The sequence below is a fragment of the Aethalodelphis obliquidens genome, unplaced genomic scaffold (assembly GCF_003676395.1).
Source record: "Aethalodelphis obliquidens isolate GAN/ISIS:26980383/991018 unplaced genomic scaffold, ASM367639v1 scaffold1, whole genome shotgun sequence".
Taxonomy (NCBI): domain Eukaryota; kingdom Metazoa; phylum Chordata; class Mammalia; order Artiodactyla; family Delphinidae; genus Aethalodelphis; species Aethalodelphis obliquidens.
Window position 1 is genome coordinate 45867992 of NW_020837945.1, and position 18656 is coordinate 45886647.

The 18656-nt window shown below is 35.2% G+C and overlaps 1 protein-coding gene and 1 pseudogene across 1 annotated transcript; both read left to right on the forward strand.

Moving 5' to 3' along the window:
- Positions 1-2508: 2508 nt before the first annotated feature.
- OR5AC2 (olfactory receptor family 5 subfamily AC member 2) lies at positions 2509-7959 on the forward strand. Its single transcript, XM_027116863.1, has 2 exons — positions 2509-3479; positions 7854-7959. The coding sequence occupies exons 1-2, from the start codon at positions 2512-2514 to the stop codon at positions 7957-7959; spliced, it is 1074 nt and encodes a 357-aa protein (XP_026972664.1). The 5' UTR covers positions 2509-2511.
- On the forward strand, positions 7005-10811 carry LOC113618810 (POU domain, class 5, transcription factor 1-like; annotated as a pseudogene).
- Positions 10812-18656: the final 7845 nt, after the last annotated feature.

Below are 18656 nucleotides of genomic sequence, written 5' to 3' on the forward strand. Positions count from 1 at the left end.
GCAACTTGGTATATTATTCCACATTTATCCACATGCATATCATCATATTTATTTATATTTATAAACAAAAAACTTTGAAAATTATAAAGATGGGACCATAAAATTTAAACTTCTTTATATTTTGATTCCCTCAATCATACATTGAGAAAATTCTCCCACAGTTAACTGATACAATTCAAATACATTTCTTTTATGTCTGAATAATAATCCACAGTAAGACTGTACCACAATTTATTCAACCATTCTACAGTTGTGAGTGTTCTTTCTGTTTCCAGGCTTTTCCCTCATGAATAATGCCTTATTAAATATCCTTGGACTTTATTCTCGTATATGAGTGATATTATTTATAGAATATATATCCAGTAGTAAGCCTGGTTGATCAAAGTTTATATACATTTCTAATTTGACAGGTAATGTCAGATTCAAAAGGCTGTTACAATTTATATTTTCACCAGTTACATTAGAAAGTGCTTTCTTTTTCACTTTCCTGTCATCAACAGATATTATTTCTCATTTTGCTGTTTTGCTTATCTGAAAAGTGAAAATATGCATCAATTTTAAAAATGTTCCTAATTATTAAGGAGGATGAATATTGTTTAATAGATTTATTGGTCACATTGACTTGCTCTTCTATAAACATGTCTGTTCATATTTTCTGCCCTTTTTTTTTTTTTTTTTTTGCGGTACGCGGGCCTCTCACTGTTGTGGCCTCTCCCGTTGCGGAGCACAGACTCCGGACGCGCAGGCTCAGCGGCCTTGGCTCACGGGCCCAGCAGCTCCGCGGCATGTGGGATCTTCCCAGACCGGGGCACGAACCCGTGTCCCCTGCATCGGCAGGCGGACTCTCAACCACTGCGCCACCAGGGAAGCCCCCACACAGTCTTTATGTTCAGATGGTTATATACTAATATATATGTGTGCATGTGTTCGAAGACAGTGAGAATTTTAAGATTTTGTCTGTTTAATGTGATCATCTCATATATAGTTCTCTATATCTTACTATTCTCATTTCCTTATTAATTGTGAAGTTTTCCTTCAGTCAACTGGTGGGTCAATAACTCATTTTGAAATGACTGACATAATATTGATTAATATAATTACACTAGGATTTGTTCAACCATTGCTTCATCCTGATTGGTTTTCATATTATTTCCAGTCTTTTGCCACCATGAACAATGCTGCAGTAGACTTTTCTTCCTATGAAATGATATGCTATTGCTATAGAATGGGTTGCACACATGGATTGCTGGGTTGAAGAGTATGTGTATTTTATTTTTAAGAGACTGCCAAATTGTTTTTAAAAAGCTTAATTTATATTCTCACCAGTAAATGTGAGAGTGGCCATGTCCAAATTTCATTAAGCAATAAATTTTGCTAATCTGAGGAGCGAAAAGTGATGTCTTACTGCTATTTTATTTGCACATCTTGAGTATTGAAGAAGGAGAGCAATTTTTCCTATATTTTTTGAATATATGTTGACATATTTTTCTGTGACTCACCCATTCAATTCCATTTTCATTTTTCTATTGAATTATTTGACTTTTCTTATCAATTTGTAATACTTTTTGTATGTGATAGGTACTGATATTTCATCTTAATTTATTATACATATTTCTTCCAAAATTTTATTAATCTTCTACCTTATTATAGATTTGATATGTACTCAATTTTCATGAAGTAGTAGATTAAATATACCTATATATTTCTTTATAATTTATGGGTTTCTTACATTAGTCAAAAATTTTGTAATATATTTAAATTATATTTATTTTATGACTTTTCTTAGAGTGTTTAATTGTTTATTTTTGTTTTGTTATTTTTTTTAACTTTTAAGTCCTTTATCTGGCAGCAGCTTTAAAACAGGCATAAGAAAGGGAGTCATTCTTACTTTTTTCCTGATAGATAGGCAAATATAGTCATACTATTTATTGAATAAATCATCATTTTTCTCAATTGAAAAATCACCCATGTAATATATTAAATTCCAATATATACTTGAATCTGCTTTGGAGTCTTTGTTTTGTTTTACTATTATACTTTCCTACTTCCATGCCATATCATATTCTATATCTGTTCTTAATTTGAAGGGAGATGCTGTATTATTTAGAATGTGTGCTATTAGTTTTGATGACTATTCTTTAGCATATTTAAATAGCTAGATTCTATACCTATTTTTAAAGATTTTTATATTAGAAGATGATTATTAAATTACAATCAATCTTTCCAAATTACAAAATAAGCTCACTTCTTTTATACAAGTCATGAAATCATTACTATATGTATTTATATTTGTATATTTTTCCCCCTAGTTTATGGGACCAGTTTCCCAAATACTTATTGTTTGTAAAGAATATTTACTCAAGGATAAAAGGTAAATGTCCTGATTAGAGGGGATACATAAACAAGGAAGATGTATTTTTTTCAAATAAAATGTGATTATTTTCATTGTCTTTCATTACTGTGTTCTTCACCTACCCTTTTACTGCAGTGATAGACGACTGAGTGAATATAATGGACAAGACACTGGTGACTGAGTTTGTTCTCACTGGACTTACAGATCTTCCAAGGCTGCAGGTCCCCCTGTTCCTGATGTTCTTGGTGATCTATCTCACCACGATGGTGGGCAACCTTGGACTGACTTTTCTCATCTGGAAGGACACGCATCTTCACACACCCATGTACTTATTTCTGGGCAGTTTAGCCTTCGCAGATGCTTGTTCTTCATCCTCTGTGACTCCCAAAATGCTAATGAATTTCTTATCTATGAATCATATGATATCCCTGTTTGAGTGCATCTCCCAATTTTATATTTTTGCTTCCAGTGCAAACATAGAATGTTTCCTCCTGGTGGTGATGGCCTATGACCGCTATGTGGCCATATGCAACCTCTTGCTTTATCCAGTGGTGATGTCCAATATCTTCTGCACTCAATTATTAGGTGTCTCTTATATTATTGGGTTTCTTCATCCCCTGATGCATGTGGGTTTGTTATTTAGATTAACTTTCTGCAAGTCCAATGTAATACATTATTTCTACTGTGAAATTTTACAATTATTTAAGATTTCCTGTAGTGATCCTAGAATTAATATGCCCCTGATTTTTACATTTTCAGTTTTTATACAGTCTTTCACTTTTATGAGTATCATTATCTCTTACTGCTATGTCTTCTTTGCCATCCGGAAAATGAAGTCTGAAAAGGGCAGGAGCAAAGCCTTCTACACGTGCAGTGCTCACCTGCTCTCTGTTTCCTTGTTCTATGTCACTCTCTTCTTCATGTATGTGCATCCTGGGTCTGTACCAGCTGAAAATCAGGGTAAACTATATTCTTTATTTTATACAATCATAATTCCTCTGCTAAATCCTTTTATTTATAGTCTGAGGAACAAAGAGGTTATAGGTGCCTTGAGGAGAATAATGAATAAACAGTTCTTAAGGCAAAATTCAAATTTGTTCTTCTCAAACTTTGTAAAATACAAGGGGTCTGTAGTTATGCAAATAAGCCTTGGCTTTATAATTTTAAGAGAAGGCGTGCCTAGGGTAGTTTCTGAGTGCTGCCTGATGAAAGTCAACTTCAATGGATATTTGTTTCAGTGGCAGGAGGTCTTCATACCACAGAAAACTGATTTTTTTTTTAACATCTTTATTGGGGTATAATTGCTTTACAATGGTATGTTAGTTTCTGCTTTATAGCAAAGTGAATCAGTTATACATATACATATGTTCCCATATCTCTTCCCTCTTGCGTCTCCCTCCCTCCCACCCTCCCTATCCCACCCCTCCAGGCGGTCACAAAGCATGGAACCATATCCCTGTGCCATGCGGCTGCCTCCCACTAGCTATTTACCTTACGTTTGTTAGTGTATACATGTCCATGCCTCTCTCTCGTCCTGTCACAGCTCACCCTTCCCCCTTCCCATATCCTCAAGTCCGTTCTCCAGTAGGTCTGTGTCTTTATTCCTGTCTTACCCCTAGGTTCTGCATGATATTTTTTTTTCTTAAATTCCATATATATGTGTTAGCATATGGTATTTGTCTTTCTCTTTCTGACTTACTTCACTCTGTATGACAGACTCTAGGTCTATCCACCTCATTACAAATAGCTCAATTTTGTTTCTTTTTATGGCTGAGTAATATTCCATTGTATATATGTGCCACATCTTCTTTATCCATTCATCCGATGATGGGCACTTAGGTTGTTTCCATCTCCGGTCTATTGTAAATAGAACTGCAATGAACATTTTGGTATATGACTCTTTTCGGATTTTGGTTTTCTCGGGGTATATGCCCAGTAGTGGGATTGCTGGGTCATATGGTAGTTCTATTTGGAGTTTTTTAAGGAACCTCCATAGTGGCTGAACCAATTCACATTCCCACCAGCAGTGCAAGAGTGTTCCCTTTTCTCCGCACCCTCTCCAGCATTTATTGTTTCTAGATTTTTTGATGATGGTCATTCTGACCGGTGTGAGATGATATCTCATTGTAGTTTTGATTTGCATTTCTCTAATGATTAATGATGTTGAGCATTCTTTCATGTGTTTGGTGGCAGTCTGTATATCTTCTTTGGAGAAATGTCTATTTAGGTCTTCTGCCCATTTTGGATTGGGTTGTTTGTTTTTCTGTTATTGAGCTGCATGTGCTGCTTGTAAATTTTGTAGATTAATCCTTTGTCAGTTGCTTCATTTGCAAATATTTTCTCCCATTCTGAGGGTTGTCTTTTGGTCTTGTTTATGGTTTCCCTTGCTGTGCTAAAGCTTTGAAGTTTCATTAGGTCCCATTTGTTTATTTTTGTTTTTATTTCCATTTCTCTAGGAGGTGGGTCAAAAAGGATCTTGCTGTGATTTATGTCATAGAGTGTTCTGCCTGTGTTTTCCTCTAAGAGTTTGATAGTTTCTGGCCTTACGTTTAGGTCTTTAATCCATTTTGAGCTTATTTTTGTGTATGGTGTTAGGGAGTGATCTAATCTCATACTTTTACATGTACCTGTCCAGTTTTCCCAGCACCACTTTTTGAAGAGACTGTCCTTTCTCCACTGTACATTCCTGCCACCTTTATCAAAGATAAGGTATCCACATGTGCGTGCGTTTATCTCTGGGCTTTCTCTCCTGTTCCATTGATCTATCTTTCTGTTTTTGTGCCAGTACCATACTGTCTTGATTACTGTAGCTTTGTAGTATAGTCTGAAGTCAGGGAACCTGATTCCTCCAGCTCCATTTTTCGTTCTCAAGATTGCTTTGGCTATTCGGGGTCTTTTGTCTTTCCATACAAATTGTGAAATTTTTTGTTCTAGTTCTGTGAAAAATGCCAGTGGTAGCTTGATAGGGATTGCATTGAATCTATAGATTGCTTTGGGTAGTAGAGTCATTTTCACAATGTTGATTCTTCCAATCCAAGAACATGGTATATCTCTCCATCTATTTGTATCATCTTTAATTTCTTTCATCAGTGTCTTATAATTTTCTGCATACAGGTCTTTTGTGTCCTTAGGTAGGTTTATTCCTAGATATTTTATTCGTTCAGAAAACTGAATTTTTAATGAAAAATAGAACAGCCTTTTTAAAACAAAGGATTTAGAATTTTCAATGTTTGACTCTGTAAATTCCTTCTAAATTGATACAGTAGTTTGTAACTTTGCTGTGGCAGACATTTGCATGTTTCTTTGTTTGAGTTTGGTGTGACTGAGTGAAGATAATTGTCTACAGCTTGCATATCAAAACTCTTGCTGCTTCTCAACTGTTCAGAGACTCAGATGAAGTGACTTCTTGGAGGAGATTGTCCGTAAATAGGAAAATTTCTTTGTAATAAAGAAAATGTTTAAAAAGCACAGAATATAAGAGACTGGTGGATTTTACTGGAGAATAATGGAAGCTGGAATAAAATAAAAAGTGAACTACTGAACATGGCTCAAATATATGCAAGTACATAGTGCATTTTATCAGGATAATTATAGGTAATAGTGGTATTCAAGACTTTGCAGATATTAAAAGATTTCAGAATATATTTCCTCAGATATTAGCAGTCTACTGTATTAGTCTTTACAATGTTTAATAAGACAGAAACATAAATTTACATAATTTTCACGCTTCTTATAATCTCTTGTATGTTTACTATTTAAGTAAAAATAATTTATTTCTGCAATTACATGATGCAACACTTCTTAATTCGGGTAAGTGCCAGTATGGAATGGTTCTCATTTCTGAAGTGATTGTAAAAACTTACAATGTAATATTTATTGTTCTTTCATTGACTGCTCTATACAGAACGTGTAGTGACTTTCTCTGCTGGCCATCTCCTAAATTTAAAGGAATTCCAAGGTAGAAAATGTAAAATTAGTTTGAATTTATATCATCATTGGCTACATATTGCTGTTGCAAAATCCTTAGGTGACGACCTGATACTGCTGATCAGTAAGGAAGAATTAAAAGGAAGAATTACATATACAGAAAACCTGATGTATAGACACAACAGGTATGCAAGGTAGGAGGATGCAAGGCTGAGAACTGAAGCCAGAAATGCAGCTCCACTGCCCTGTCTTAGACTATCTTCAGGGCACAGAGAGTACGTGAACTTAAAATGATTATATAAATGTAATCGGCCATCTAAACAGGCAGTAACCAGAGGAATGAATACATTGAAGCCAAATGAATTTTAAAATTCTACAAATCAAATTAGTTCTGGGAGAAAACTGTCCTTGTTGTATAAGTGGAAGAATTTAATAGGGGCATCTTTGGTGCTGATAGAGATCAAAGTATCTAATCCATCCATGCTTCTGCAAGGTGTCCTGTCCTCTCTTCAACCAGATAGGGAGAAAGGGTTTAGATTTCTGAAAAAGGACACTGTTATTTCAAAGCACAAGTGCTGTAAAGCCATATAATATTCAAACTCATCAGAAAAATCTCATATATAGAAGAATTTCTTTTTTGAGAGTATTTTTGGAAAGAAATGACCACTGGAGGGAGTCTATTGTGTATTTACACCCTCTAAATTGGTGATTCTAGAATTGGCAAGTTAGGCTCACTCATTCTAAAATATAGCTCATCAAGCCATTTCCTAGAAACAAAGGAAATCTTGGATTCCTAAGCTAAATAACCTGCAATGGATAGCACTGATACTATAACAACCACAAGAGAACTATGCTCCTGGCAAACAGTCCCAGATTTCAGGGTAAAGAGAGGATCTTTAAACTTCTAGATAGAGAGACTGGGTTACTAACAAAGTAAAGGTACGTACAGTAATATTTGATTTCCCATTTGTTGCACTGAAAGTACAGAGACAATGGAACAACATTTATAAACTACTGAGAAAAAAATGGGTTCCATGAATAGTGTTATAACAAAGTGTGTACAGAGGAATTTTGAATGGCCATGCAAACTGTGTGCACTATTTAACTCAGGGGCACTATTCACAACACAATATTGTATTGCTGACTGCCCTGTGTATTAGACACCATAAGCAATGACCCAATGGATGATGATGATGTGACTGGGAAGAGTATTTGCTTAGATTTTTAAAGACTACAAAACAAATTAAATAACATTCCATCACTATTTTAGGGGAGTTTTGGCAACTATCAGAGGAAACTTTATTCCCATTAAAAGGCCATAATGTTAAGTGTTACATAGTATAAATTGTATGCCATGACTCACTGTGAAACACTGTTTTCCACTTTTCTAATACCGTAAGAGCAATTTTCATCGTTTCTTTTGTTATATGTGGACAAATCTAAATTTAAGGTTTTTGAGAATGGGTTGCTTGAGAGGTAGTCTGACTCACTATAATAGCTAGTGTTGAATGACTCATTCAATGTGAGTCACAGATCACACTGTCCATTGATTCCGATATATTCCCTGTTACAGATATTGTTGGTGCCTGCCCATGTCTTTTCTAACTATATATCTTCATCTGAGGGCTTTCTCTGATGGCCAGAGGCATTTAAGGCAGATTGGAGGAACTGGGAAATGACTACTGTTCATAGACTCTCCCCCAGACCATTTATCAACCAATGATTGGCAGGAGTTGGTGAATAAATACCCCAGATCCTTCGCCCTTTGGCTGATATAAATTTGACATTCATGCTCTATACTGGCTCATGGTGTTTCCAAAAATGATTAAGCTTGATTGCCCATAGTTGTAACTTGTTTGGTAAATTACCCTTTATTGGCTGCATACCCTTTCCTGTCTCACTTCATTACTTTCTCACTCATCAACTATTCACAAATAAATTACTGCACTCAAACAATGTCTCAGTCTGTGGCAGGACACAAACTAAGATACCTACCCCTTTTCCCCTAAGGTAGAATTTAATGTTTTATATAGAAACCAGGCATACATGTACTATACTATTTCGTATGAAGCGATTATTACTTTACAGAAATCTCAATGGTTGGTGGTCCTCTCACTACTTTGGATATGCCCCATCTATCCAGATGTTATTCAGATCTAAGCAGAATCTTAAAGTGGTTCTTTCTTTTACCTCATACCTTTAAGAGTCTGACCGCCACCACATACATATACAATACACTCTACCAAAGTTTATAGTCAATGTCCATTTTAACTTGGTATCTGAAATATACACTTCAGCTAATAAAAAGAATTTTAAGTTTTTATAATTCCGGATATTTCATTTGTCCTTTAAGTACGATTTACTTCCATTTTTATTGACCTACACATGAAGACCAGACTTCAGATAAAACTTGTGAGACAAACAAACAACAACAACAAAAAAAAAAAAACAAGAAAGAGACAACCCAGTGTCAAAAGGCAAAACAATCAAAAGAACAAGTGTCAGATATGACTCAGAAGTTGGGATTATCAGTCAGGAAATTTAAAATGATCATGAGTAATATGTTAAAGTTTCCATGCATGATCAGATTTAGAGAGAATTTAGAGCTAGATGGATAGAAAGTGTTTTTTAAAAGTCAAGTGAAAATGGTAGAAATAATTTTTTAAAAACATGAGAACAAACATAAAGGATGCCTTTGGTGAGCTCATCAGTAAATTAGACACAGTAGAGGAAACAACAGTGATGTTGAATATACGTCAATAGATATCAAAATTAAACACAAAGAAAGAAAAGAGTAAAAAAAAAACCCAGAATATTCAAGTACTGTGAAGGACTATCAAGTTATCTAACTTATGTGTAACTGGAAACTTAGAGGAAAAGAATGAGAGTTGGGCAGAAGGAATATTTGGAAAACATAATGGTCAAGAATTTTTCAAAGATAATGAAAGTCATCAAACAAAAGAATCAAGAAACATAGAACCTGAGGCAGAATAAACAAAACAAACAGAAACCAAATCATAAGAAAATAAAAACACAAAAACACCTGGACACGTTATATTGAAGTGGCTAAAAGCCAAAGATAGAGAAAAGTTTGAAGGTAGTGAGAGGGGAGGGAAAAGTACACAGCCAGAAGATAACTGAGTAACTGAGTGACATATTTCAAACTGTGGGGGAAAGAGACCTGCCAACTCAGAATTTTACCTAACAAAAAATAACTTCCAAAAATTAATGTGGTCCAGGTCCCCAGCTTGGGGGACTTTCTTCCTCACTGCAGGATACCTACTTGCTTTTGAATTTTGCCTTTTTACTTCCACAGATGTAGGGGTAGGTGTAGGTGATGGGTCAGGAGGGTTGGAGCTGGGCTGGGTTGACCTCCTCACCTGGCTGGGCTTCCAGCACCCCGCTTCTGTGCCTCCTCCAATATGGTCCAGGAATTGGGCAGGGGTTGGAGAGCAGCTGAAGTTTTTGGGGTACTCAGTGCTATGTGAGTTCTGCAGAGGGATGGCATAATGGGTCCTTTAGGTTGGAATGGGGCTGGATCCTCAAGGCTGCTGGAAACTTCTCAGCCTGAAGTCTAGTCTGGGGCCAGGATTGAGAGCAACTCTGAAGGGGTCTCCCCCAAGCCTTGTGCTGTCTTCCTGGTGGCATGAAGCAGGACAATGTGAAGCTGCAGCAAAACCTGGAAGGGTCTCAGGACATCAGAACTTTACAGGAGCTCCAAAGCAGAAGAGGATCACCCTGTGGGAAGGTATTTAGCCAAAGGAGCAGCTGCTGTTTTGAGACTCTGCAGCTCAGTGTCAGTAATGTGTGTAAGCTGCAGAAATAGGTGGAGGAAGCTGACAACAAGGAGAATCTTCAGGGGAAAGGCAAAGAGGAATCCCTCCTGCAGCAGGCTCAAAAGGGAGAGCAGATAAGCATTGAGAACTAAGTAGCTTGGCATCAACAAGCACATAGTCTGAGTGTGGCTCTGTACCTGGTACCAGAAGGGCAGTCAATCAAGCAGGAACTATTCCCAATGAGAGTATTTTGAGGCTGCTGAGTCTCCTTTCATGGGGTCACCAGTGTGCTTTTCTCTGGCACCAGGGCCCATTTCAGTAGTCTAGACTATGGGGCTCTCACTTCACTATTCTGTACTCCTTGGTCCCTTTGACCTTTGAGGGTGAAGTGTCCCCTTTTGTCCAGCTCACCACTCTGGGCTTTCTCATGCATTCAGACTGAGGTGCCTGCTTTTCTCTGAGGGGTGGGGGCAGGAGTGGGGGATGAGGAAAGCAGGAGAAACTGGGGAAACAGGACCCTGGGATTTGTGCCAGGGCTTTTGGAGTTGGGTTTTTCATTCAATAAATAGGAAACATTCAACTAATTGGGAATATGAAGAACGGGGGCAGGGAGTTTTGAGGGAAATAGTCCGAAGGAAGGTAAAATTCATTGATGTTCTTGATTTTAAACACAATGTCAGTCATCACTTTGTTTTTAAATAAAGAAGCCTGGGACACAGTGGAAAAAAAAAGTGTAAAATAAAAACTTTTAAGACAAGAACCAAAATAAAAAATCATTACCCAAAGTTTTAGAGGAAAAAAAATTATGAAAGGAAGTTCTTCAGGAAGAAGGAATATGATATCAAAGAGAAACTTGGTGCTACACAAATAAACATCTCTGAAAATAGTTAAAAATTAAGGTTCATATAAAAAGGATCTTTCTTTCTTCTTATGAATTAATCTAAGAGGTAATTGAATGCCAAAAGAGTAGCAATATATCATACCTTTACAGATAAAAGTAAAATATATGATAATATAGCAGAAAAGATTGGAGGGAGAAATTACAATTTGTTAGATTATTGCCCTATAAATGTAGTGGTATGATATTATTTGAAGGTAGATGTAATTAATTAAAATAATATATTGCATACCCTAAGAGAATCACCAAAAGATAGACAATATATAAATAATAAGCCAAATGTAGATATAAAATGGAATCATAAAGAAGTTTCTATACTCCAAAAGCAGGCAGGAAAAGAGGAAAGAACAAAGAACAATGGAATGGATAGAAAAATATCCAGCAAAATGATAGATTTTAATCCAATCACATCAATAATTCATTGAATATAAATGGTATAATATACCAAATAAAAGACAGATTGTCAGATTAGATTCAAAAGCAAGATCTAACCACATACTATAATTATATACTGTTGAGAAGAAACACACATCAAACACAAAGACACAGATAAATTAGAAATAAAAGTATGAAAAGCAGACATACTATGCCAACACTAATCAGAAGAAAGCTGGAGTGGCTAGCAAACAAAATAGGGATATTACCAGAGATAAAGAGGGACATTGCAAAATGATAAAGGATTCAATTTATCAAAAAGACAAAATAATACTAAGTCTGTAAGCACTGAACAATGGAGCTTTAAAATACTTGAAGCAAAAACTGATAGAATGGGAAGGAGAAAGAGACAAAGAAGAAAGAGACAATTGCAGATTAAGGCTTCAATACTCCTCTTTCAATAATTGATAGAACAAGTAGAGAGAAAATCAATGAAAGTAGAGAAGACCTAAAGAACATTATCAACCAACTTGATAGTTATAGAATACTATATCAAACAACAGTAGAATACACATTATTTTTTTATGTGTGCACTGAACATTCACCAAAATAAACTCTATTCTGTGTAATATTTAAAATAATTGAATTAGGGAAGGGCCAAGATCATGAAGTAGAAAGACCCTGAGCTCACCTCTTCTTACAGGCCCACCAAATTTACAACTATTTACAGAACAACCATCAACAAAAAAGACTGGAACCTACCTGAAAGATCTTCTACAGCTAAAGATATAAAGAAGGAATGACAACAAGATGGGTAGGAGTCATGATATAGTCAATTCTCATACCCTCGGACCCACAAATGGGAGAATAATTACAATTGCAGAGGTTCTCCCAAAGGAGTAAGGGGTCTGAGCCCTACATCGGGCTCCCTAGACCAGGGGTTCATCCTAGAAAGGTGAGACCCCAGAAAGTTTGGCTTTGAAGGTCAGTGGGGCTTATTTTAGGAGTTCCAGAGGGCTGTGGGAAATAGAGACTCAACTTTTAAAGGACACCACAAAATCTCACATGCACTGGGACCCAGGGCAGAAGCAGTAATTTGAAAGGAGTCTGGGTCAGACCCACCTACTGATCTGGAGAATCTCCTGGAGAGGCAGAAGGCAACTTCAGCTCACCTTGGGGACATAGACACTGGCAGAAGCCATTTTGGAGAGCTTGTTCTACCATGTGGACACTGGTGCTGGCATTCACCATTTAGGAATCCTCCTTCTAGCTTATGAGCCTCAGGACCCAGCCCCACCCATGCCCACCAGCCCATAGGCACTAGTACTGGGACATCTCAGGCCAAGCAATTAAAAGGGCAGGGACACAGCCCCACCCATTAGCAGACAGACTGCCTTAAGACCCTCTGAGCCCAAAACCTGAATAGACAATTTTCCAAAGAAGACATACAGATGGCTAACAGGCACATGGAAAGATGTTCAACATCATTAATCATCAGAGAAGTGCAAATCAAAACCACAATAAAATATCACCTCATACTTGCCAGTATGGCTGTCATCAAAAAGAACACATATAACAAATGTTGGCAAGGATGTGGAGAAAAGAGAACCCTCATACACTGTTGGTGGGAATGTAAATTGGTGCAACCACTGTGGAACACAGTATGGAGGTTCCTCAAAAAACTTAAAATAGAACTACCGTGCAATCCAGGAATTTCACTTTGGGGTATATATCTGAAGAAAGTGAAAACATTAATTTGAAAAGGTGTATGCACCCCAAGGTTTATAGCAACATTATTTACAATTGCCAAGATATGGAAGCAACCCAAATGTCCATCAACAAAGAAGATATGGTTTATATATACAATGGAATACTACTTGGCCATAAGAAAGAATAAAACTTTGCCATTTGTACAAACATGCATGGACTTGGAGGGCATTATGCTAAGTGAAATAAATCAGGCAGAGAAAGACAAATATTGTATGATATCACTTACATTTGGATTCTAAAAAAATTAAACAAACTAGTGAATTTAACAAAACAGAAACAGGCTCCCAGATATAGAGAACAAACTGGTGGTTACTGATGGGGAGAGGGAAGGGGAGAGGGACAATATAGGCGTAGACGATTAAGAGGTACAAACTACTATGAATAAAATAAATAAAGTACAATGATATATTGTACAGCACAGGGAATATTAGCCAATATTTTGTAATAACTATAAATGGAGTATAAGCTTTAAAAGTTGTGAATCACTAGGTTATACACCTGAAACATAATACTGTATATCAACTATACCTCAATTTTTAAAAAAGGAAAAAAAAAAAGAAAACAAAAAAATATATAAGGTATTTTGTATAGATACCAAGTCTTTGAATATAATAGCAAAACATACTTTGATAATTTTTCCATTTAAACTTCAATAATGGGCTTTAAATAAAATTTTAAAGAATTAGAATGAAATAACTGAATTAATACAAACTATAAACCCATAACATAATTAAATTAGATATCAATAAGAGAAAGATATCTCTAAAATCTCCATGTATTTGGCAATTAAAAACCATCTTTCTAAATATCCATGGATCAAAGAAATAGTCACAGGGAAAATAAGAATATATTTTAAATTCAATGATAATGAAAATACAAATATTTAAATATGTGGAGTATAGCTAAGAGAACGTTTAAAGAGAAATCTATAGCATTAACTACGTACATTAGAAAAGAAGAAAGGACTGAATCAATGTTTTAAGCTTCCACATTAACATACTATAAAAGAAGAGCAAATTAAACCCAAAGCAAGCAGAAATAAATAATAAATATAAGAGCAGAAATCAATTATATTGAAACAAAAGTAATAGAGAAAATCAATAAAATGAAAAGCTGGTTATTTGAAAAGATCAATAAAATTGATAAGCTTCTAGCCAAACAGGCCAAGAAAAAAAGGGAAAAAACTTAAATTACTAAATGACAGAAAATGCAAACATCAGAAGAGAAAGAGGAACATTATTACAGAGGCTATAATGTTTAAAGGACAGCAAATAAATATCTTGAACAGTTTTATGTCTGAAAATTTGTCAATCTAGATGAAGTGAGTAAATTCCCTAGAAAAAATATAAGATATCAAAGCTTATTTAAGAATAACTAGGTAATCTGAATACTCATATGCTTTTTTAAAATTTGGATTTTTAGTTAAAAGTTTTCAAACCAAAAATGTCCAAGTCCATATATTTTACATAAAACAGATAAGCAGAAATAGCTAAATTATCTTCTAGGAGTTTGGGGAAAAAGTACCTAAACATTCTTTTTGACGTTCTAGAGAAAGATATAAGTGCAAGGAAAAGAAAGAAAGTAAAATGTATTGCTACCTAAGTCTTGGTCAAAATAAGACAGAATATTGTGGCCTAGACTAGAGGTCCAAGGAATTTTTCACTGTTAAGCCTAATCTGAACCTTGATTTCTAGCTCTGAAAGAGATGGAGCCAAAGGTGTACAAGTTAAGCCTTGGTGCACAAATCTGGCCTGCACTGGCCAGACCAAAGCCTGGTGGCCAGTTTGGAAAAGAAAGAGTGAAGTGGAGCTGGCTGTGTTTGGAAAGAAAAGTCCAGGGTGAGCTTATTTCTCCAGTCAGGAAGAAGAGATAATGGAGAAAAGGGAACCCTCCTACAGTGTTGGTGGGAATGTAAATTGGTACAGCCACTATGGAGAACAGTGTGGAGGTTCCTTAAAAAACTAAAAATAGAGCTACCATACGACCCAGCAATCCTGCTCCTGGGCATATATATGGAGAAAACCATAATTCAAAAAGATATATGCAACCCAATGTTCATTGTAGCACTGTTTACAATAGCCAAGACATGGAAGCAACCAAAATGTCCATCGACTGAGGAATGGATAAAGAAGATGTGGTACATATATGGAATTTTACTCTGCCATGAAAAAGAATGAAATTCTGCCATTTGCAGCAACATGGATGGACCTGGAGATTATCATACTAAGTGAAGTAAGTCAGACTGAGAAAGACAAATATCATATAATATCACTTATATGTGGAATCTAAAAAAAATGATACAAATGAACTTATTTACAAAACAGAAACAGACTTGCAGACTTAGAGAGCGAACTCATGGTTACAGTGGGGAAGGGTGGGAGGAGGGATAGACTGGGAGTTTGAGATTGACATGTACACACTACTATTTTTAAAATAGATAACCAACAAGAACCTACTGTATAGTACAGGGAACTCTGCTTAATATTCTGTAATAATCTAAATGGGAAAAGAATTCAAAAAAGAAGAGATACATGTACATGTACATAACTATTTTTTGTACATACATAATGGAATCACTTTGCTGTACACCTGAAACTAACATAACATTGTTAATCAACTATGCTCCAATATAAAATAAAAATTTAAAAAATAAAGTGAGATGTTACTAGGGATGTAATGTACAACATGATAAATATAATGAACACTGTTATATGTTATATATGAAAGTTGTTAAGAGAGTAAATCTAAGAGTTCCAATCATAAGGAACAAGTTTTTTCTATTTAACTTTTATCTATATGAGATGGTGGGATGTTCACTAAACTTATTGTAGTAATCATTTCATGATGTATTAAGTCAAATCGTTATGCTGTACACCTTAAACTTATACAGTGCTCTATGTCAATTATGTCTCAATAAAACTGGAAGAAAAAGAAAAGTGAAAGAAAAAAGAAAAAAGAAGAGGTGACTGGCCTGTTTCAAGGGAGCATGCCTGGGGACTATTGAGCATTCTGTTAAAAGAAGAGACAAGCTATGGTAAATCAAAGCCACAGTCTGACTTTTAGATGCCCCTTAAGCCCACCCATGTGGTCCCACCAGAATCTTGTTACTTCACACAACACATTAATATCTCCTTACTTTGGGAGAAGGAAAAAGGGAAGTGCAAAAGGGATCAGAGTAGGAACTTGAACTCCTTTCTCACTCTCTTATCACTCCAAATATAGTAATCAGGAATAGCAGGTTGCAAAACTGTATGTATTTGCATAATTTCTTTATCAGAAAACATGCATGTTTGTATAATATATGATAGAAAAATGTAAAAGATTCATACTAAAATATTAGTAGTATATATTTCTAGATGATTATAAAATATTTTTATTACTTAGCAGTATTTTCAAATATTTCTGTAATGGACAGTTTTATTTGTGAAATAAAATAATTTTAGAGTGAATGGAAGATATTGACAAAGATTCTGTCATTGATCAAACTCTACTCAGGTTCCTTTGAGCTCTCTTTCAACCAGGCCTGATTTTTGGACTTCCATATTCATCCCTGAATTGTCCAGTTTTATCAAAATTCCTGCTAAGTCTGACCAGTACCCCTACCCTTGATATCTGATCATCCTTGATACATAACTAGGTTCCTTATCCTCCACCATACCCCAGGTGATGTCTGATCACCCTAGACTGCCTTCAGCAATGCTATGAGGTGGGTTTAGCCAGAATCCCCTTACTTCTGTTGTTTCTTCTTGGTAATTTTCCATCCACTGCCCCCCTCCCTGCTCCTTGGCTATAAATACCCACTTGCTTATGTTATATTCAGAGTTGAGCTCAACATCTCTCCCCCACTGAAGTGGTCCCTATACCTAGTAAAATAGCCTATGCTTGAATAAAGTCTTCCTTACCATCTTCAACAAGTGTCACTGAATGATTTTTTCCTTAATAGCATCCAGATTGGATGAAAAGAAATAAATGTATTTTAAACAGATAATATAATAATCTATGCAGAAAAATCAAATGGAATCCACAAAAAGCTACTACAACTAACAGATGAGTTTAGCAAGTTTCCAGAATACAAGATCAATATTCAAAAATCAACTGCACTTCTGTATAGTGGTAATAAACACTCAGAAATTGAGTTTAAAATACTGTGTACAATTATAATAAGCATATGAAAACTCAGTTTTAAATCTGGCAAAAAATGTGCAAGACCTATAAATGGAAAAAGAGCAAAAGCTTTTCTGAGGAAAATTAAAGAATACCTAAATAAATGGAAAGATGGGTTAGAGGATTCAATATTGAAAAAATGTCAATTCTCCCCAAATGCATTTATACATTTAATAAAATTCCAATCAAAATACCAGCAGCATTTCTCGTAGATATTGACAAGCTGATTCTAATACTCACATGGGAATGCAAAGAATATAGAATAGCCAAGACAAGTTTGAAAAAGGAGCAAAGTTAGAGATCTAACACTATCTGATTCTAAGATTTAACATAGAACTTTATTATCAAGATAGTGTGGAATTGTTGTAAAGATAGACAAGCAGATGAGTAGACTAGAATACAGTCCAGAAATAAACTCATAAATATATGGATAGCTGATTTTGAACAAAGCTGAGAAGGTAATTCAGTGAAGAAAGGACAGTCTTTTCAACAAATGATGCTGGAACATCTGGATACCTATATGAAGAAAAATGAACTATAATCCAAATCCTATACAAAAATTAACTCAAGATGGATCATAAACCTAAATAAACAACCAAGAAATATGACATCAAAAGCACAACCTATAAAAGAAAAAATATTGATAAATTAACTTCATTAAATAAAGAATTAAATTAAATATATTGCTGTTAAAAATTGCTAAAATGAAATGACAAACCATAGAATTTCAGGAAACATGTTTAAATCATATATCTGATAAAACACTCATATGTAGGATATGTGAAGAACTCTCAAAGCTCAAAAATTAGAAAACAAATTTTAACTACTGAAACAGTTAAAAATGGGCTAAAAAATTTGAAGAGACACTTCACTAAAGATGGCCTACAGATGTCAAATAAGGGCAGAAAAATTCTTAATCATCATTAGCCATCAGGGAAATGCAAATTAAAACCTCAATGAGATACCACAACCCACCTGTTAAAATAACTGAAATTGAAAGGACAATCCACTCCAGAAGCAGCAATACAGACCTTTGTACCATAGATAGGCAACACAATAAATTAGAAGATAATTACACAAAATTGAAGGGGGCAGTAAATTTACGTCAAATTTTCTTTATGTCAAAAGTTCCCTTGGCACATTCTAGTTACCTCTGCACATCCTACTGCTTACTCAGCCCTTCTGCAGAGTTTTCACAGTGAATCCTCTTTAATCTATGTTATTTTTTCTCCACTTTTTTGCCTTTCATTAGCAAAATTCTAAGGAAGCAGGAAAAGGATTAATGCATCTATCAAACAATATGCCCCTTTTCCCTGGTATGTTGCCAGACACGTTTCAATTTTTAAAAACTTTTTAGATATAAAATCAAAATGTCACAAGTAAATTAAGGTTT